We start from the raw sequence: 21,829 nt of genomic DNA, 5'->3' as shown, positions 1-21,829 counted from the left end.
AACAAGAAACGAAAATAGCCAAAAACTGAAGTATATTGGATATAGCCTGAGAGTAACACGATAAATCCGAAGGTAAAAACAAAGCTAGTCTAACGTGTAAAGTAAAAAAACTGCTTATCTTAAAACAAGGCCCCAAACGCTGCTAAGAGCTAAAAACCCTTCGATTAGGCTGACCACTCGCTGAAGAGGAAGGTCCTGAAAGGAAAGAAAAAGCGATAGAAGTAGAAGACGCGGACTCCTTTCGATCCGCGGGGCGGAAACGACGATGCTTGTCCTAGGTTTTTCTCTCAGCCCTGTACATCCTCTTTTCGTCATCGGAATTTGAAGTCAGCTCGTCCGAGAGGTATCCCAAAATCACTCTTATCGGCCATTTTAATCACCTTAAATCACCTTTATCCTCTTAGAAACAACCTCAGTACCTGCGTCCAAAGCGGCCTTGACCTTGTCGTGGGATTTTGCTTTCAAAGCGTCGGATGCTTCGTTAAATCTGACTAGCACTTGAATGACATGATCCAGCTGCTGTTGGTTTCTCTTTCTCTTTCTCTTACAGGTGTAACTTTCTCGAAGCGCCTTTTTGATGGCTTGCTCGACAGTGGAACTATTCTCCTCAGAAACCGCTCAGCGAAACCGCCCAGATCTTCGATAACCCGCGTAAGGTTATCGGTTAAAGCACCAATAGACTCGGCAACGGAAGACTTAATAAACTGGTTAACGGAGGGGCTGATTGCAGCGCCTGAGCCGTCGTTAACAGTAACAGTCGAAACCGACCCTTGCTCCTGCTCCTTGGGCATAGCGATGGCTAAAACGAAACTATGGGTGGTAGGCGTTTGCAGACACGAAGGGTGAATACAAATGAACAAGACACCTATATAACCGTGCGTAAAATACTTAACACCACTTAAATACCGAGGTACAAACAGACACTACAAAACACCTAATTAACCATATAAGAACGTGCAGAAAACAAATATCTGCTAAACTGCGAACAGCAGATATTTTTGCATTCTGTGGCTTTTCCGATATGAGAAAACGAGCGAAGAAGCTGCCAGAGGTAATCATTTCTAGTATTCATTACAAGGTGAAAAGTGCTTTTCGCGTGTTGCGAGTTGTGTATGTGTTTTATTTGTAAATAACGAAAAACTTTGTTTGTTTGTTTCGTACGCGCTGATTGGCTAGCTTGAAAGTAATTAGCAAGTACTTTTTACGACCGAGCAGTGGAAGAGTCAAAATCGCGCGTCAAGAATTTCCGAACCATTTTACAGTATATTGACAAAAATTAATCAATTTTTTTGTTTCTGTATATGTGAAAGCAATTATTCTTCTATTTGTTAATAAATAATTGACGCTTGTGACATAGTAACGCCTTAGATTATCTGACCTGTCAGCAGTCTCCTCGCCCCAATCCTCTGTATTTCTGACCGGAACATTGGTGTACCTTACATTTTTAGATAGTGTAGCCAATATTATACCGCTGAACGACTAATTCGATGGCTTATAAAGAACATGGCTGCCATGATGGCGGCCCTTTGTGTTCGAAAATTGGGAGTTTTCCAACCTTTTAAATGTGAGTAGATCTCGAAGTTTGTTTCAAATTCAACATTAATTGTAGTGAGTTGTATCAACCAGCTCTAAAAGCGGAACAGAAGTCTTATGATTGGAGTAAAATGTTGTTTACCATGCCAGTCTGCAATAGTTTCATCTTGTTTATAAAGACCTTAGCAGCTTGTAGTAGGACACTCAGGTCATTTTTGTGAACAAATGGGCTTTTTTGCCCGCGCGTTTTCTTTAGCTTGATTGGTAAATTATTGTACTTCAAAATCGGATCTGGTTGGGTTACGAATTCTCTCGGGATCTGCGACTCGATCGAGTTGAGGTACCGTATTTTAATCGATTAACCGTGCGCCGCGGCATTGATTAAATTTTTCCTGATTCGAGTGCGGCGTTTATTCGAGGGCAGCTTTTATTTAAAATCCAATTTATTTATTGTAAACAATAGTGTGATAACTGACCATTTTAATTTTGGCGTTTATTAAAATTTCTGCTCTAAAATGTGGCGTTTATTCGAGGACGGCGTTTGATCGATTGAATACAGTAATTTAGTTTCTAGTGTGGGTCAGGGTTGATAGATACATCAGCCAGTAGAACTAGGAAAAAGAAAAAAGATTATGTATTAAAGTGCTAGTTATGTGCAACAGGTCTGCCAGTGCTTGTTATACAGAGCCGAACAGCAGCCAAGAAGTCTGCAGGTCATACAAAGAATCGTCAGCATCACAATAGAAGAAGAAAAGGCAAAGGATATGGACCAAGGAGGACCGAAGGTAAGCTTGATATTTTAACTCATAAGGATTCGATTACCATGCATTTGCTTGTGTATTTATTGTGAAACACTGCCACTACTACTACTCTATCTTGGGTAAAAATTTAGTCTTTTTCAACAATTCTACTCTCAGCATTGAAGCTTTGGTCGTATTTAGTTTGGGGGCAGCTTGTTGGAATAATTGAAAGTTGAAGTCAAACACTTGCATGGCAGAGAGCTTCACTGACAATAGCTACCTGACTTAAAATTATTTTGTAAAACCTCTCTTCTGCCTATGTTAAGCTTTGTTCCTATTCTCTTTTATGGGTGGGTTGGGGAGCTAACAAGAAAACTTCTGTTTTATTTAGCTCCCTAATTTACAAAGTAATCTTACCATCTCGATACTAGTTAAAAACATTTTCAATCAATCAACAACACTGTAAAATGAAAATATCATGATAATTTAATGTAATAATTGAAAGGCTCAGAGCAAGAATAACCCCTGGTTTTTTCGGCCATTTTTGAAAGTGTTCAGAAGTAGTTGAATTTTGGCATGTGGACTTAGTTTTACTCGATATACACTGTTTTGGTTTTTTTTTCCTGGTTTGCGCTTCGTTTTCGAGAAATAATGTATGCAAAAAAACCTTGAATTTTGTAGCGGCTTTCATTGAATGAAGCCGAAACAAAAGAAGCCTTTTGTTTAATCAAAACAATACAGCCCCCGAGAACTTGCACATTCATAACCAGCTTAAAGAAAGAGCATGTTTTTTGTTTTGAGTATAAAACACCGTTTAGCAAACGTAAAATATCCTTGAACAAACTTGCACTACGGCAGAATTGAAGACAAAACCAAAGATACATTGACATAGCCAAAAGTTTATACGAAAACGCTCCTGTCAAACGCTTACGCGAAGGAGTGCCGCCGGTTTATTTAATGATAAAATTAATGTCGTGTAATCGAATGTTCTTGTGGCACAGTCGGTTGATTTATGTGAATAAAGCATTGTCCTGTCTTGTCTTGTCCTGTCTTACAGCAGAGTTGTTTGGTGCATTAATCATTTAAATCTGATTTTTTGTTCTACCCTAAGTTCGTTGACAGGATTTGCTCTGTTTCTGTTTGCACATAAATCACTAAAACTGATGGTGCATCTTATAACCAAGTATTTTCATCAAACATTCCAGTTGGGAACTTGACATTGTCACTTTCTCAAGTTGGGGATGTGTTTTAAAACCAAAGAACCATGTTACTATACAAGGACTCTGACAGGATGTTAAGGGATAAGTACTAATCAAAATTTGTGTAGCAAAAGGGTTGACTTTGTATTAAGGAGTCAATTTAGATAACTGAACAGTGGAATTTGATTGTTGACAGATGTAACCATTTCTCTCTGAATTTTACAGGAGAACGTGTCACACCAGGGACAATGCTTTTGAAGCAGAAAAAGACAGAGGTCAAATATCACCCAGGATTAAATGTAAGTTTATGTGGTTTACAGCAACAGCAGTGATTTTTGCATCAAACAACATCGGCATGGCATCAAGATTGTATTTATAAATTGGACAACTATAAAATACAATCTTGTAAGCATATATACACCTCTTGAAATTCGAGCACATTTTGAGTGCATCAACAACATTAGCATGGCATGATGGACAGAGAGAGACTAGGGTGAATGAAACAAACAATTACAAACATGTTGTCAAGATCATATAACATCAGTTAGGCAAATAGAATCTTGTAAGCATATATACACTTGACTTGTAACATGGAGCAAAGTAACTTTAGCATGGAGCAAAGTGACTTTGACTATGGAGTAAAGTGACTTTGACTATGGAGCAAAGTGACTTTGACTATGGAGCGAACTGACTTTTGGTTGGAGCGAAGTGACTGGGGGCAAAATGACCGTAAACCATTTTCTTGGCTCACTGATGAAGCAGGTGTTTAGAAATTTGCAGAAGAAGAGAACATTAAAGAATAAATGACTGTGACTATATGAAAATCATATACATGAACGCTTAAGTAGTGTTCATTACTGCAAAGGTTGCCTCATATATTCACAGTCATTTACTTATCAATTCACAGGTTTATAAATACCAACATAATGACTAGCTCCCAGTTTGCTTCTTGGGCATTGCAGTGCATTTTGCAGGCTGAAATGAAGATTTTGGTATTTTGTTGGGTGATTGTTCAAACTGTTTTCCATTCATTTTTTTCAGTTCTTACTTTATTAATGGCCTTCAAAGTGATAATAGTAATAAAGTTTATTTTTGGGGGGCATAAATATATTTTAGGTGCCTTTCAGGGTCATTTTGACCCTTCCCATCAATTTGAACTGAAATATGTTTGAGTTAGGCTCCTCTGAACTATATAATTGCCTTGTGTCTTTCAGTTTAGAGGTGCTGAGTACATTATGATTTGAATGAAATTTTTTTTTAACTTTCTTTGTTAGGTTGGTCTTGGTAAAGACAATACTTTGTTTGCATTAGTGGAGGGATTTGTGAAATATAGCAGTGAGCGTGCTGAACCATATCATTGGTGTTTGGGTCAACAGGAACCAGTTGAGGAAAAGAAGTATATTAGTGTTGTGGCAAGGGAGCCATTTAGAGGACACAAACTTGTTCCAGTGCGAGATGTGTATAAAATTGCTGACCAATAATGTGCATAGTGTCTGAATGATTTTTACCTTAGGGATATTTATAGAATATAATCATCAAACCTCTCTAAGATGGACACATAAAGGATTGTGAACATGTGCCAGTCTTATTAAGCTTTTAAGGAACTAAAAGGAGTGGGACATAATCTCAGTGTTATCTGTGAGGGCTATGTCTTTAAAAAGCGAATTGTCTGAAAAGAGCGCTTCATTCAGAAAGTGTCTTCTATTGCATTTTTTCATAGAGAATACTGCTATTAATCATAACTGTTAAAAGCTGTTATTTTTTAAATTGTGTCTCCACTGTTCCAAGAAGATTTTAAGAAATTTTTTTCAAAGATTTCGAAACCTTGGATGGAGAGATTTCTCATCACTTTCAATACCAGTATGTAAATGTAAGGAAAATAAAATTTCTGGACCAATGAAGTTTGTATAATAACTGAGATATTACGAGCGCCCAGATTGGTCAAAAACCAATTGTTATTGCACCGTAAACCCTAGAAAATTGTAAAGAAATAAACCGAAATTTCCATCAGTTTACCAGCGTAATAACCCACTCGAGATGTTAGGAGAACACGAAAAAAGGGGGTTATTACGCCGGTTAACCAATGGAAAGTGCGGTTTATTTCTCAAGTACCTAATGGAGAACAGTAATTCGTGACTGGGGGTATCATTGTGCTAAATATTAGGAAAGAAAACGCCCTTCACAGTCATAAGTTGTCTCGGTGGTTGAGAGTGACTTCCTAGTTCTCTTGAGTGTGGGTAAGAGAAATGTCTTCGAATTGCCATATTGCGCTTATCCTCCTAAGAAAAAGACAGAATAAATCATAAATTTGTTGGATGAAGAAATGAAAATTAAAGCTAATACGAATTGCATTTCAGTTTGATGTTATTAGTGGGTGAAACAGGAATATTAAACGTAAGAAAAGTCAGCGGAGAAAGGATTGATGGCCACCGTAAAAACTCTCAAAGCTAACGTTTTGAACGTTAGCCCTTTCGTCAGAGAGAAGGCTCGAAACGTCAGCTTTGAAACTAAACCCAGTTGATAAAACCAAGATTTTCTCGTTTCCATCCAGTTTGATTGAGTTCATCAGTCCAATCCCCCCTATTCACGTTTCATCAGCTGAAAACTTCTCTGAGAAATGTGTAAGCATGAAAGCCATTTAAACTCATTGTTAACCCTCACACCCCTAAGAGTGATTAGCATCTTAATTCTCCTCTCAGCATCAGCCCTGAATTAAACATGAAGGCAACGAGAAGAAAGGAAATGATCACCAGCTTAAGCGGATCCTGCGTTCATCATATTCCGTTCCAATTACAAGGGTGTATATTCAACATTCGATCAACGCTCTACAAATTAGGTTTGCCTGGTGCTAACGAATTAGACTAGTAAGGGGTCAAAGTTGGAGACCAGGCCGGGCCAATGCGCTGTGTTCTTGGGCAAATCACTTCATTCTCATGTTGCCTCTTTCCGCCTAGGAGTATCCAGCATGTGGGTACTATGGCGGACTGTCAGATAAACTAGATGATATCAAGTTGCAGAGGTTTACAATGTTTTGTTATGGAGTAGCCCCTGCTCATGAACATGGATTTTTTATTATCATTGCTGGTAATTCAGGTAAAGCTAAACATTGTCTCATACCTGATGAAGGAGTCTTGAAGCGGTGTCTCCGTTTTGGTTAGATCCTGAAGTTACCTCACTTCGCCTCATCATGTATGATGAAGCACGTTTGCGTATCTGAATTGGAGGAGATCCAGGCGTCTCCTTGCTTTCCTGCGTTGGGTCTTGTTCATTTTCGTGCAGAGTAAATGTCCTAAAATAACCTTGTTGCATTTGAGTGCGCGGAGAATATACAGGGCTAGAGCTGTTACTTTGTATCGTAGGCTCCTTGTTAATGTTTAAGTTGTCAAAGCGGCGATGAAGTTTATTCGGCGTGATTGGAGAGGCATTTTGGTTTTGAGTCTCCTTTGGGTCGCTGAGGACGGCAGATTGAGAAATTTGGCCAGGATATATGATCCTTGATAAGTCCTTCACTGTTAATTTTGGAACACTCATCGGGTGTGCTTTTCTGTTTCCAAGAGGTACATTTAAACCATCTTTGTTTTCATGGTGACTGCTACTGATAAACAACTGCGAAGACATACCACCTCTATGATCCAAAGAAGTCTTATAATTATCTGCTCTGCTAAACCTTTCGTTGTTTGCTGTTGAGCTCTCATCCGAAAGCCCTTCCCTCTCCGATTCTCCTCTGCTTGTTCGAAGAACAGGTAGTTTGCTAAATTTTCGTTTCATAAAAGATTCCTTCCTTTGTTCCCAGGAATGCACGAGTTTCTTTCGTTGACCTTGGGTAGATTTCAAATCTTTCTGTAAAGTGTCCCCTTGAACAGAGTTCCGCATTGTTGCTTTCATCAAATTTCGACTGAAAGTGAAGTGCCCAGCTTTTTTCTCGGGTTCTTCCGCCATTGTAGGTTATTTTGCTAAGCGAGTTATCGCGGCAGTTTTAATGAACCAAACTTGAAAAAATTGACGGCCAATCAATTCCTAGGCTTTGAAAATTAGCCTAATCGTGTTTTAGGTGAGCTTATGTTCCTTTGTTAACCAATTCTATTCAAGCCTATTTTATCTCGGATAATAAACCTCTCAGAGGATTAATCCGTTGTTTATGAAGATTTAGAACAAAAACTAACATCTTTTCAACCTCTCTATTATTGAGTATTCTTTCCACGGTTATGAGCAAGAAAATTAAAAAGCGACGTCTGCGCTAAAGAAAAACTGGAAGCATTTTCAGTTCATAAAGTTTTTGCTTAAGGGAAAACTATTAAGTTTCACGCAATACAGTCAACTGAACAGGAAATAACATAAAGTTCGTATTCACCAAAGTGGAGTCTGATTAAACGATTTTACATGTAGGTTCGACAATTCAGTAATTTGAAACGGTTTATACAAAGACTATTCTAGGCCTTCAGTTAGTAAAATGAAGCCAAATAGTAAACAACGCGGTGAAATCGGTGGAGTGAAAAACTGAGGGAAGTCTGGGTCGGGTCGCTTAAAGAATGCCATCAATAGGCGACCCGATCCAGACCTCCATCGCTTTTTTAACCGGCGCTTCTGTCGCGTCGTTTAATATTTCGCTCGATTATCAGCCGCTGCGCCGGAAACGAGCCTGCGCTATTTCGAACTCTCAAGGGAACGAAAATTTAATGAGGATATTAAACATTTATTCCACGAGCGCTCGTTGACGATGGATAGCCGACGAGGCGAGTAGGGCCGAGTTGGTCATTATCATCTCATATCCCACAAACGCGAGTGGAATAATTGTTTGGTTAAAACGCCTAAAATAAAGCTAGATAAATCTAGACAAATCGTCCCAACTTTATTTTGTAAGAACTGACAGAATGGTACATAAACCGTCCCAATTTTACTTTGTAAGAACAAACAGAATGTTACAATGTACAAAAACACTTCCGGTTTACCTCGTCTTCATGCACGCGCATAGTATAATGGCTCATAATCCATGATGGCTATGCCAATGAAAACTCTTGAATTGCATTATCCAATGATCCAGTTTTTAATGAAACGGTCAAGCCCACCATCCAAGTCTATGGAGTTTATCGGTATGACGTCGAGTTACTCAGATTTTTTGCTTTTGTCTTGCGCTCGTGACAAAACGAATAACATTTTCTGTATTCTTTATTTAATTATTCCGAGATCGAGATCTCGCATACTTTTCTTCTTCTCCTTTTCAAATCTCAAGTCATTTTGCCACTCGGTTCGCAATTGCAACTAAAACTGTAAAAATCTGTAAACAGGCTTTTACAGGAATTGCAATTGTCTAAGCTTGTTAAAAATGGCCTTGGACGAGTATTCCTTACATGGAATTAATTCACTAAAAGAGCGGGAAAATCTTGCCGTGACGAGCCGTGGCGTTCCCCATCTGTTTCGCCCATGTAATATCGACAAAAGCTTGCGAAGAAGTAAAGGTTTCGAGATGAAAAAGAAGAATTTTTCTTTCAAAGTTTAATCGCCGCTGTTGAATCTAAATAATTGGAACAATCTCAGCTTATGCTGATTCACCTGAAATTCTGGGTCAGGTATGAAGGACTTGGCTCATGTATAGTTCTCAGTACTGGACGAAATGATGACTGGACCAAAACAAGCAAAGCGCAAACTATTGTGGACTAATTGGTGACAACACGAGTTTAAGGTTCCCAATATAATAATCGAGGAGACTCCGAGAAAAAAGTATACCCAATGTATAAAACTTTGCTTCCCAAAGTTTTGAGTAAAATAATTACTGCAGTTGTTAGGAGAAAGTCTAGCTCGCGTGATGCGTTTTCAATGGTGCGTATGTTTATGACAGTGTTTTGTTGTTTTTTTTTGTTCTTACCTGTTCGTAAGTGGTCACCAAAATTGAAAACAAAAAGAAGAAATTATCTTCGAAAATAATCATAGAAAAATAACAAGTCAACACGAAAGTAAACGAGAGAAGGGCTTGTGTCTCAGGTTCCAACTGGTTTCCTGAGTAAACGTAGCGAAGCTTAAGGGTGTGGCTGACATTGATGTTCCTTGCTCGTGCTGCGTGATACACTTCTCCGATGCTCACGTTTCCCCTTTGTTATCTTATTATCGTTGGACCCTGATCCCGATATTCAAAAATAATATGCAGGGACACAGGTTATGTTCCTCATGGGAATCATTCGAGGCTCAGATGTTATTAATAATAATTAAACCATGAATGAAAGTGATCCTCGCAGTGATGTGCACTACTTAGGCAGTAGTGAAAATAAGGCCTGAAAAAAAATTTCAGGCCTGTACGGGATTTGAACCCATGACCTCTGCGATACCGGTGCAGCGCTCTACCAACTGAGCTAACAAGCCAACTGGGAGCTGGTCATGATAGTGGTTCTAAATAAACCCGTGAAGTGATGAATATACGGTTAACAATATATGAAAGTCATATATTTGAACTGCGGATAAAGACATGAATGAAAGTGATCCTCGCAGTGATGTGCACTACTTAGGCAGTAGTGAAAATAAGGCCTGAAAAAAATTTTAGGCCTGTGTGGGATTTGTGCACAGCTTGGAAGACATTTTGGTTCCTGAAATTCTTCTAAACAGACAGGACAAGTGGTTTCGTCTCCCATAATACTCAAAACTTTCTGAAATTCCTCATGTTCGGATCGAGAGACGCCCGCCATTGCTGCCAGCTGGGATATTATCCACGTTTCAGTGATTATGCAACTTAGTGCCCAGTTTCCTCACGAGAAAGCAGGTAATTTCGTGTTAACAACTAAGTTTAAAACGTAAATTGGCCATCGTAAAGACTAAAAAAGCTGACGTTTTGGGCGTTAGCCCTTCCTCCATCGCTCTGACGAAGGGATAACGCTCGAAACGTCAGCTTTTTTACTCTTTACGGCGGCCAGTTTACGTTTTCAACTCAGTTGTTAACACTAAATTACCTGCTATACTCTCCCACCGACGCAGCACCACAGTTTCTTTAGAAACTTATCTTTTCCTATCAAATTAGTTTGAGTATTCTCATGACCTGTTTGCTGGATAATGTATGGATATTATAGGGAGAAGTTACGCGATAATCACTTCGGGGAGTTCAAGAGCCAGGCGATAATTAACCGCTTAGCGTTGGATTAGTTTGCGTGTCCTTATGGTGCTATTGAGGGGGCCTGGCACCTCAAGAATATGAAGCAACAACGTAGTAACTACCCGTACTAAAAACAATCATGACATCAGTAATGTTGTGGGAAACAAACATTTAGATTCAAAATCCTCTCATTGCAGAAATACAAATTGTCATGAATGAAAAGCTCTATTGTTATTATCAAGATGAAATGTACAATCATAACTTTTTTCGTCTACGATTCCCACTGACAGAATATAGCTGTTAGAATGGTTTGACTTCACAAGTGAAACGCAATTTGAAAAAAGCTGACATTCAGATCAATAAAACCTTTGAAAGGCTCAAGAATTTTTCATTTGTCAACTTTATCGATTGCTTCATATCATGGGCTCCTGTTCATATCCATCGTCCTAATTACTTATTGCACGCGCCCTTGAGTCAGCGTCATATGAGGTAGACATGTGTAGAACAACAAGCGAAATTTTTAGGAACCATCTTGCCTTGTGCTAGCCTACGTGTAGCCGCACCCTCCCCCGCTCCGTTTCACCTGGGGGGGGGGGGGCTACACGTAGGCTGGCCTTGTGCAGATCAGTCTTTCCGTGCCAATTTTGCTATGACAAAACAATACTGGACCACTTAATTACGTCTTGTTAACAAGCCGCTTTTAAACCAGGAAATCCAATGTTTTCCCGTCATTACGTAAGAAAAGTATAATTTTTTACGCTCAGTAAATTGCAATGATTACTCGTGACTGTGACATTGATTCTCTGAACGCGTAGCATTGTTTTATACTTCCTTGATTTGCAGTGGTAATTTGAATACGTAATTACCACTGGGTAAGATCCTAAAATGAAACTCTTCTGGAACTTTGATTTTTGTTTTAGTAGGGAAGCGTGTAACGTTCCTCCAAGCTTTTCGATTTCTGTTTGTTTCAAGATTCTTCGGACTTTTCGACTGAAAAACTTGTGTGATGAAAGGGTTCGGCTTGTAACGATATCCTTCTGTTAAGAACTTTTCTATATCTAGAGATCGTTGGGTTTCCAAAACTTCTTCCTTCACTAGTTGGATTGAGGAGAGGGTCACAATTACTGCCTCCTAGATTAGTGCCAATCATTTGTAATGTTACTGCAGTTTGGAAAATGTGATGAATCGTTTGACGCCTGAGCCATACTGGTTGTCCTACGGGATCTGAGCTGAATGCTTGGTCAACATCCGCCACAGACCTTCTCCTAAGGATCGGTTTTCTACAGCTTTTGTTAGGACTAGGCGGCCACGAGTGTACTTCTGCGTTTTTTCCATCAAAGTCTTTTTCTTTATTGTTGCTCTGTAAGGAGTCAGATTCAGCCAAATGTTTCTTTTCTCTCTCAGCGTCTGTTATGTTTAATTTTTCTGGCCTCTGTGTCACCAGCTTACAAGAAGGAGAAATCTTTGAGAACTCTAGTTCGTCTCGCGCCTTTCTAAAACTAAAAGATAACAGCCGCTGGTTCAGAATGTGTCTTGAATAAACATCTGGCATACTTTCCCGTCGTAGTCGCCATTGCTCCTTCAGGAACGCATCCTTCTTCAAAGTGATTTCGTTTAGTGCATCACGTTTTTTTAAGTCTACATCGAACAGCCTTTTTATCAGTTCTTCCTCACAGGCAACATTTTTCTGCACTGCCTTTCGTATGTACTTACTGAGTTTTATGTTAGGTAAGAAAACTTTTCTATTCGACAGAGACATCCCTTTCTCCAAAGGTTCAGTTCCGTGGTTTGTCAGATGTAGTCGAAGATTTGTCGTATTACGTTTGTTTGCTTTAAAACGCTATGTTGATCACGTACAATATATTTCGCACCTTGCCATTGGATGCGGTACACTCATATAATTCCTTTAATGCAGTTTTCGTGTTAGTTCAGGGTAGCACGATTAATGAAACATTCAATCAACCAGAACAGCCTCTTCTATGCACCAAAAGACTGGATTACCCGCCCCGAATAATCATTATGAGAATTTTTTGGTTGCATGTTTAATTGCAGAAATGGTCGTCATACGAAAATGCTGATCTGAGCCCTAAAAGTTCAATACAATGATTGCATTTAAGGGGGGAGTCTGGTTACATTTTGGGCCCAAATTTGTAATAGATTGTAGAGATTATAAAACTCCAGCTATTTAATGTATCACCATAAAATTTTGCATGCAAATAGACTAACCCACAACCTAATGTGGCATATGGTTCGCAGACCATAATAAGCAAATTTATGGTTAAATATTAACCAAATTCATCATGGAGGCTAATTCTCACTAATTTCATGCCCCCCTACTTTTTTTTCTGTTCTAGTAATACAGTAAGCATAATATTTCACACAATAACACTACACAAACTCTCCTACAAACCTATTGAGCAATTTTGGTTTTCACCAAATTGTGTTGTCATAGCGACAGCATACTTTTGTAAAGAGTTTAACCTGGAATAACTTCAACAGAATTCATCAAAAAGAAAAAAGGCTCAATAGGTTTGTAGAGCAGCCTTTCATATGTAACTGAGCCAAATTTGGCAGAAAATGGATAAAAGCAAATGAAAAAAGTCTAGGGGGGCATCTAAAAACTCCGTAAAAATGCCTTTTTGAGAAAAATGCTGCTTAAAAATTTCGAAAGCAAAATCAGTGGTGAAACATCCATTAAACAAAACAATCATTAATTAATTTAAAAAACAGCCTTATTAAAGTATCCTGAGATCATTTTCTAGTTATAAATCACAATTTCTATTTTTTTTCCTTTTTTTTGCTGGTGCTGTAGTAACAGTCAGTTCGTTGAAAGCACCAGCACTGTATGTTGTGCCCTCTTTTTGTCTCCGCTGCTCCTCATCTCTTTGTTTTGCTTGTCTTCGAGCAACTCTGTATTTCTTATGTTGATCCTGGATCCTTTTTTCAGCCTTTTTGATTCGCTCAGAGTCTCTTCTGGTGCTCTCTTTCCTGGTGTGGCCCCCAACAGCAAGCCCAGCCCTTGCCATCACCTCATGCTTTGCTGTTGCTCCTGCACTAAATTGAAGGGTAGCTGATGCTGTTGCCAAAAGAATTCTTTTCCTTCCATGCCATTTGTGTTTTGGGCATCTAATCCACACTAATGAATTGATCGACTCATTTGCATTTTGAGTAAACCCAGGAAGACAGCGTGAAAGAAGGGCAGGATCACTGAGCCTCTCATAAATAGGATGCAAATCCTCTCTTGGACCATGTGCCATCAAAACTGACTGGGATGTTTACTTCAGTGTCCTCATCCCCTGCACTGATCCCTTCTTCTGTCATAGCCAGCTTCCTTGCTTCCCTTCTGTTTTTCTCCAATTCAACCTGGACAACTTCAGTGTGAGCTTGAAGCAAGGCATCCTCATGACTGTGCCAGGTATCTTTGCTCAAGGAAAAAGGCATATTCAATATTTCACAAAACTTGGAAACATCTTCTCTGCCAATTCCCATCTCAATGGCAGCGTAAACCACTCTGCGATTTAAATCTTTTCCCTGCACAGTTCTGGGGGCATTGTCGGAGGGATTATGATCACTGGTGGCCAGAAATTCCGACAGACCACAATCATCACAAACAGCATATAAGCTGCTACTGAGGCCAAATCGGCTTGTGCTTATTTCTCGAAGTTCTAGATGGTCTACAACATCAAAAATAAAGAAATAACTTAGTGATAACGACACAAGATGAGAAAAGCAATAAAGAACCACATTTTATGATGAATACAACGTAAATTGCGAAAGAACAAATAATTATCTCACCGGAAGAACATGGCGAATTGGAATGAATCCTTCTCGCAAATTCCACAAGACTATTAATGGACACAAGCCGGTATCCTTCTGGTATTTCACCTTTCGGATCCATACTTTCATCCGAAGAGCTTTCTGTGTATTCGACAGCAAGTTTTCTAAATGACGCCGAAGCAGCGGGCGGTGGAATTTGCTCGCTCACAATATCATCTTCACCGACAAACGTGATTTCTGTAGCAGAATTTCTCGCAACTTCCACGGGAAGTTTCTTCTGCTTTTGAACTCCCTTGAATTTTGGTATCTTTTTTCGACAACTTCTTTTCAGAACGGACTGTTTTTGTCCGATTTTTACTCCCTTTGGCATGGCGTTATTACTACTATGAGCTAGATTCACGAGGAGTCAGCATGAACAGCGAAATGATCCCGTACTAAGCAACCAGGCCTTTTTTTAGCTTTGGAAATATACACAGATAAGTCTTGGAAGGGACTAAGGAACAAACGAATCATCGGACTTAAAAAAGACTCTCAAGAGACCTTAAAAGTGCATTTATTTGAAACGGTTGCCATGGAAACGGATCAACAAACTTGTACACGTCATAAAGATTGAACTTTTTTACCATTTTCTGGGTAATTTTTGATATTAGAGGCATTAATATTTTAAAGTTGAATAATTTTCCTGTCTAATAACGTGTAGAAAAAAAATTTGACCGAGTTCACAATTTAACTCAAAATTTCAACCAGACTCCCCCCTTAACATGAACAATTACCCTTGAATTACTTCATTAGAGTGAGTTAAAAATAGGAACTCCGTTTAGGCCTGTTTTGTTTCCGAATCAGTGAATTACAAGCTATTCTTTCCATGGGCGATTTTGCAATCTTTTCATTCCAACTGAAGTGCGCCGCCAAGTTTTTCACATCCGATGGAAATGGCGAATGAAATCGTTAAGAAGGATTGAGAAAGTAATAAAAAATATAGAACTTTAAACCATAAGAAATGAGTTCTCTTTGGGTTTATGTGCTCTTAAATATCTCGTTTTTACGCCAAGCTTTTAGCGGATGACCAAATGGCTGTAGGAAACTCATCATAAAGGAGGAAAGAAGCGGTCACATTCAAGCGTGCACAACGTTTTTTGTTCATTTCCAACTGAATCCATTCCCAGGAGCATTTAAAAATAGTGCGAGATGTAGTACGCATGTACGTAATGAACAGTTAACCGAAAAAACGTTGCAAAATAAGCTACTAGAAATGGATTAGCAGAGGGTATTTTGGAACTGCTCTCCCAAAACAAAATGCAGCACGTGCAACGTAAAGGTGCTGGGATTATTCACGTTTGCGTTCAAAATCTTTTGTTTTGAGAAATTAATAAAATTTAATTTGTATACCATTTCTTAAAATATACTAATCCTGAACATATATATGTTTAAACCACCGATGACCATTGTTAAGTCGTAATCTCTGTATTGTCATGAAGTCAGCAGAATTTTCTTTGTTAGAGAATAATGAGGTCTCAAGGGCAACAGAGAGTGGTCATATTTTAAGAGCACTGTGCACGTTATTGGACAATGAGGTGTCGTCTTTTTTTGTCAATCGGTAACCCAAAATAAATGTTGTTTTTAGTGATGCTATTAAGCCGTTAATATTAGTTTCAAACTCGTTTTTAAGTTGACATGTTATCTATATGGCAAAACAACCCACATATTTTCAAATGATTCTGGCCGCATGTATCTTAGAGAGTGCTTTAGACTAGCGCGCATGCCCGATTGCCAAATCTCTGACTCTATGTTTGAAATGCGAAATGACCGAGCGATAATGACAAAGGAACCATGGTAAGGTATCAAATTGCCCTAAAGATTACATCATCCGCTAACTGACGATTCACGTTTTTACCCATTTAGTATGTTAAGGTTAAAATCTCTAAGCAGAGGAATCAATCAAGAAATCTGGGACAAGTACCGTGTTTATTAATCAGCAAAAGCTGATTAATTACAAAGAGATATCTAAACGTCAATTCCGATCCACAAAAATTTATGCCAACTGGCTGAATGTTTTGATCAAAAGGGTAGTCGTACAACAGTTTCCTCTTCAAAGAAGTGTTTCTCGGTTGAAAATGGCAATAAATTATGAAGTGAAGTGTGTCGTCGATCAAGTAGTTTTGATTTGTCGTCCACGTGCACAATCGTTCCTGCGGTAGTAGTCGAGTGCCGTCAAAAAAGATTTGTAGCCTCATAGTCTCGCGATTTTGTCCAGAAATCAGTAACAACTTTGGGAGTTGGAAACGGCTTATCAATTTTAAGACTTTTCACTCTTAGTTCTTCTTCTTTACATCTAGCCTGTATTGGAGATGCTGGCAGGCTGTATCTTTTGGTCCTGACGGGAGGTAGTTCAATTTTGGAAGAAGCGAGGCTTTCTTCAAAAGAAGATGCTCTTCGTAGCCCCTGTGCAGTTCCAAGTTTGCGCTGACGGTTGCAAAGGTTAATATCAAGGCGCGCCTTCTCGTTGTCTTTCTTATTCGTCAAATCTGTGTGTTCGAAGAACTGACAATTTAGGTTTATATTGCTTTGAATTTCGCGTCTCATGATCATTTCTCTTTTGAAAGCTTTCTGTCGTCTTGATACTTGCTCGAGTGCAACTTTTTCCTCTTTCTCGATTCTTTTAAGAAGAAACGAAAGATCTTCATCGTTTTTCGCGTTTCTGTTTAAGGCTTTTTTCATACCGGCGGTTGGGAGGAGAAATCTTGGAAGTGTTTCTTTCATGGTTGTTAAAGAATTTGAGACGCAGAAAGATATGTTGTTGTTGATCTACCTGCTCGTCAAGTAATGCAACTAGTCTGCATTGTAAACAGGCTTAAAATAGTTCCTTAAATAAACAGAAAATGTTTGGTGAGTATAATAAGCCATTGTTCGCTGCTTTGTTTTGGAAGATTAAAATGAGCTCAGAAGAGCTTAGCAACCTCCCTGGCTGGTCTTCACACTAATTTGTGAAGGTCATGAACACGGAAAAATTTGTTAGAATTCTGAGTCATTACCTGCAATGTTAAAAAATACTAATAGTGAGGTGAACGAGGATTTTCCATGTTAAAATGGTTCAGGCAACTTTTACTTGACAAGAAATTAAGCAACTGTTTTAAAATTCATATTTCGCAACCTAACCTCCATTAATTTAAGCTACGATCCTGCGAAATGTAATGTGAAGAGGAAGCATTTTGGTGCAACATTGACTCATATTTCAATTCATACTCAGTTTATTCGCCGAAATTTTACGCTTGCTGAACAAAATTATCCGGGAAACAAAGACTTCTAACCATTTTATGGAGGAAATGCATGGATGTTAATTTTGTGGCATACTGAGCTGATACCGCAATAGCCGAAACTTTATGAAAAGTAAATGCAGCCCTTACTGAAAATTTTAGTGTTGAGTTATTTGACAAGCACAGTATAAAATACAGTTTTCTCTGCTGAACTCTTCAATTACATACTACGCTTGTGAAGGAAAACAATACATTTTGAGTACTCTCTATTGTAACATCTAAACTTAGTCAATATGTGTACTGTAATGTGCTGTACCTTTTGTGTTATTGTCCATTTTTGTATATTGTCAAACCGTTATGCACGTAAAATACCCAAACTACACTCTAGAAACCGTTCAATTATTTACTGGAAATGTGATTTATTCTCCGGCTGCAATACATCTTTGTCAAAATCACGAGTTAACCACGAGTGTGTTTACAGATAGAATTCGACGACACGAAGACTTGTTGCCAAATAATCAAAATATGACAAAATTTAAGAAACGAACTAGCCATGGGTTATACTGAAAAAAACATCAGTTAACTCGGTAAAATGCACACACATGACGCGTATTGTCCAATTTCACAGGTAGGACGCGTACACTGTTCAATTAAATTGTTGAATTACAAGCTCTCGCAATCACTGAAGTGGTCACGGATTGTTTACCTTGCTAACGGTCTAATTACAACACACTTCCGGGTCGCCTGCGCTATCTGAAGATTTTCTCAGCTCACGTTTTTCACACGTTCCATTTGCTAACAAAGATGCAGCCGAAGAACAGATTTAGACGTTCTGCGACGTGCATTGAATACATAATGAGCCCGCCCTTCACTGAGAAAATAGTAAGGCGAAAGAATTGTGTTTTCCACGGATCCAACTCGAAAAGTGAACGTTAAGCATGTGCCACGTACGAATAAATGCACTTGCTCATGACTGCTCATATCCTCACACGCTGTGAAATTTCACAGTCCTGAAGTCTATGTTCAAGCCCTGAAAACAAGGTAAGCAGTTTCTTTTCAGACATGGAAATAAGTTTCTATCCTTTCAAGCTAATTTTAGATCCTACGCCATTTATAAAGCAATCGATCACATATTGTTCAAATGACATTTGTGTGAAGTCAATTACTATTAATTCGCAATTTTAAAAGTAGATAATTACATGCCTACGAAATTGCCGTACAGTTTACGAAGACAAATTACCGGTTTAGATTGGTAAGTAGCGGGTGCAAGTACACATTGTGTTTATAAAAATTATCGTACAGTTTATTCAAAACAGCGCTAAATTTGTCCGGTACTTGTAACGTGTGGTACAAAGTTGGAGCTAATGGGATTGGCGATTACAACATAAAAAAAAACTAATCAAACTATGTGTTCCTATTCAACCTACCTTCCAAACGAGCGCTGATGCGGCACTAAAATACAAATAAGATCCATCATTCGAGAAGAGAATTGTTCTTTTTTTGTGTCTGAACAATACGCGCTTACAAGAATGCACCGTTACGATATAAAAGCGAGCACCGACAGCTCTCTAGTATCATTGCCTAACACCTTAAACATCCATCGTATTGAAACACACTCCTTATATTTCTGTGTACAGACATGAAAGACCAGTTGCCCCGTTACCTCATGCCTACAGCTGATATGAGGAAAGCCATCGATAGGAACACCAAACAAGATGAAGACCTGTCGCTTGTGTTAGAACAGCATGACAAGGAGAAGAAGATGGCTTTGAAGCAAATTGTTAGAAGACAGGAAGCTTTCAAGAAGCAGATACTCAAACGGAGAGAAAGTTTGCCTCAAAAGATCAGCGCAGTTCAGGTTTACGGGAATGGACAAAAAACTGCTGATAGAGAACGACCACACCTTGAAGAGTTAACTCAAACCAAACGTCCAATCCACAGAACCGTCTTTTTGGATGAAACCTGCAGCACTTCCAGTGAGCCTCTATCCGTGCTAATCAAAAGGCACAGTCTTCCAGCCTCACCATTTCCACGCCATAACAGTGCAGACTCAATCCACTTCACCTCTGAGCCAGGGGCTGTGCTATCTTCGCGTCAACAAACAGATAACGTCCTGATCATGCCCAGCATTATATATCACCAAAAGAAATCCTGGCAAGAAAACAAAGATGGAGACCCTAAAGATACGACAGTTGACCAAGCTGGCACAAAATTACAGGGTGATACTTTTAAAAATGCGATTCGCAGGCATTCAGACGTCACCGCCATGACCGCTGTTGAAACGACGAGTAATCCAAGATTGCTTCAAAGACGAAAACTTAGTGAATACAGTGAAGTGTCTTCAAATAAGACGTACATTAATGAGTCCTTAACGAGACTATTAACGTGTTTGTGAACGAGTATTTTTCAGCAGTTTTTCTATGAGGATTTTTTTTGTAAATAAGACTAGACTAGCCGAATGAAATTAAAGTGTGTTATGAATGACAAGTTCTGATACTTTTCGCGTTTTTAAACACACACGTTGTTTCTTTATAAAAGATCGAAACGGAATCGACCTAAAGCGGTTGTGCAGATAGCCAAGTTAAATTCTTGCTTTGCCGTAAATGCACAAACATTGCTTCCCAAACTGAACACCGCAAACGAATAATTTTGAATGAAGCAACTGAGTTCGCCCCTTGCAGCCTCCGTCTACAAACGCTTCATTTTCGACATTTGGAAACTATTCCATTTTCGGAAAAAAGTTAAAAAAGATTTGAGGTGTGCGTGCAGCTGAATAAAACAAAATTCGAAGTGCTTGGAATGGATTTAACGAACATCCACTCGCAAACCGTTTTGGAAAGGAACAGGGAACTAAAGTATGGTGACCGAGATAGACACTAATATTCTCTAGGTCCAATTTTTACGCGCTCAGCCTCACATACCGCTGAGATCAGCAGCGTTGAAACTCCATCTTGAATATAAAGAGCGGAAAATAAAATAAAATCTCAGTTGAGTCCTTGCAAGATTTAATTTTCACTTGTATAAAACCTGGAGTAAGATGTAACGGGTGCGTGAGCACCGCGCGCACACTCGAGGCACGTAAGTACCTCCGGCCTGATTGTAGTCCTTGAATAGAGAAAAATACCGCTTTCAATTCCATAGCGTTTAAAAGAACAATGTCGCCTACGAGATTAACGACAGAAGAGTAAATCACAATCTTAATGAAAACAATAGCGTTTAAAGCCAGCTACAAAGAAAAACGTGTAACAAACTCCTCGAGAGATGAAGCGCGTGAAAATCGTGCACAGTGTGTGAGAGCAGTACACCCGATCGTCTGTATCATGATTGGTTCTGGATAACTTAACACAACTGAACAATCAGCCGTAGTTCAAAGGACATAAATACTGAAATAATCTCATCATGAGTCCAGCCGTTTTTCCCGATTAATCCATTTTAGGTTACGGGACACTGAGGAGCCTCCTGGTTCCTTAGGATCAGGGTTTCAATCTGCATGCGAGAGTTTCTCATCCGAGCGACACTCTAAAGCTCCAAGCAGTAACTTCTAACGTGAAGAGAAAAAACCTAACTGCAAACAGGTTATAAGTTATCTCTGAGCTAATAAATAAGTGCACAAGATCGGTTCTAATCTTTATTGGAAATTTTGCCTTTTGTGGGAATGATCTTGAGATCTTGAATCCCCTTTCCTGTAACCTTATAGAATTTCCTAAATGGTCACGCGTTTTATTTGAAATTTAGGCTTAATTTCATCGTTGCAGGTTCATAAGTATAAAACTTTTCTTATTGTGCACTGCAAAATGCGACAAACTCTTTCAAATTGCATCCACCGCTTCAAGCTCAAACTTTCAAATACAATTAAGTATCACTGAATTTGAACTCTTTTCAAAATTACATGTCAAAGTATTCTGAACAATATAAAGTTATTTAGAGAAGTGAAAAACTTGAAATCTTCAATCAAGATTTAAGAGACTACATTTTTTATTCGAGTAAGGAATGTGAGCGTGAATACTACGGTTAAGCCTATTGTCAATTCCCATCCCGCCAAAATTTTCTCCTAAAGCTGTGCTTTTGAAAACGCTTTTCTAAGTAAAAAGACTGCAAAACGCCAGCTATGTATACGCTGTTATATGTGAAAAGAAAACGTTTTGAGTACGAAGCTTTGCGAATACGCTGACATCGAGGCAGTCCCTTAATATACCTGGGCGGGATGATTAGAATATTATGCTCGCATCTAGACAGTTCCAATTTAGATTC

The 21,829-nt window shown here is 38.9% G+C and overlaps 3 protein-coding genes across 3 annotated transcripts; 2 read left to right on the top strand and 1 right to left on the bottom strand.

The window, feature by feature from the left end:
• The first annotated feature begins 1,435 nt into the window (after positions 1 to 1,435).
• On the top strand, positions 1,436 to 5,370 carry LOC113679190 (uncharacterized). The gene is made up of 4 exons (XM_089198699.1): positions 1,436 to 1,564; positions 2,196 to 2,318; positions 3,698 to 3,771; positions 4,747 to 5,370. The coding sequence occupies exons 1-4, from the start codon at positions 1,504 to 1,506 to the stop codon at positions 4,951 to 4,953; spliced, it is 465 nt and encodes a 154-aa protein (XP_089054825.1). The 5' UTR covers positions 1,436 to 1,503; the 3' UTR covers positions 4,954 to 5,370.
• A 7,342-nt stretch (positions 5,371 to 12,712) lies between these two features.
• Positions 12,713 to 14,755, bottom strand: LOC149049577 (uncharacterized). The gene is made up of 2 exons (XM_089197087.1): positions 14,343 to 14,755; positions 12,713 to 14,221 (listed from the first exon to the last, which is right to left on the bottom strand). The coding sequence occupies exons 1-2, from the start codon at positions 14,692 to 14,694 to the stop codon at positions 13,764 to 13,766; spliced, it is 810 nt and encodes a 269-aa protein (XP_089053213.1). The 5' UTR covers positions 14,695 to 14,755; the 3' UTR covers positions 12,713 to 13,763.
• A 3,762-nt stretch (positions 14,756 to 18,517) lies between these two features.
• LOC149049576 (uncharacterized) lies at positions 18,518 to 20,057 on the top strand. Its single transcript, XM_089197086.1, has 2 exons — positions 18,518 to 18,619; positions 19,216 to 20,057. The coding sequence occupies exon 2, from the start codon at positions 19,218 to 19,220 to the stop codon at positions 19,971 to 19,973; it is 756 nt and encodes a 251-aa protein (XP_089053212.1). The 5' UTR covers positions 18,518 to 18,619; positions 19,216 to 19,217; the 3' UTR covers positions 19,974 to 20,057.
• The last annotated feature ends 1,772 nt before the right edge of the window (positions 20,058 to 21,829 follow it).

This window comes from Pocillopora damicornis, chromosome 2, assembly GCF_964200805.1.
Source record: "Pocillopora damicornis chromosome 2, jaPocDami1.2, whole genome shotgun sequence".
NCBI classification, from domain to species: Eukaryota; Metazoa; Cnidaria; class Anthozoa; order Scleractinia; family Pocilloporidae; genus Pocillopora; species Pocillopora damicornis.
Note: the sequence above shows the minus strand (reverse complement) of the source record. Positions and strands in the feature narration are given on the sequence as shown.

What these genes read in the sequence shown, in the direction of transcription:
- LOC113679190 (XM_089198699.1), top strand. Translation starts at nt 1,504, where the DNA reads ATGGCTGCCATGATGGCGGCCCTTTGTGTTCGAAAATTGGGAGTTTTC. An exon ending in AGTTTTCCAACCTTTTAAAT is followed by an intron (nt 1,565 to 2,195) that starts GTGAGTAGATCT and finishes TATGTGCAACAG; the next exon opens with GTCTGCCAGTGCTTGTTATA. An exon ending in AATATCACCCAGGATTAAAT is followed by an intron (nt 3,772 to 4,746) that starts GTAAGTTTATGT and finishes TTTCTTTGTTAG; the next exon opens with GTTGGTCTTGGTAAAGACAA.
- LOC149049577 (XM_089197087.1), bottom strand. Translation starts at nt 14,694, where the DNA reads ATGCCAAAGGGAGTAAAAATCGGACAAAAACAGTCCGTTCTGAAAAGA. An exon ending in CAATTCGCCATGTTCTTCCG is followed by an intron (nt 14,222 to 14,342) that starts GTGAGATAATTA and finishes TTGATGTTGTAG; the next exon opens with ACCATCTAGAACTTCGAGAA.
- LOC149049576 (XM_089197086.1), top strand. Translation starts at nt 19,218, where the DNA reads ATGAAAGACCAGTTGCCCCGTTACCTCATGCCTACAGCTGATATGAGG.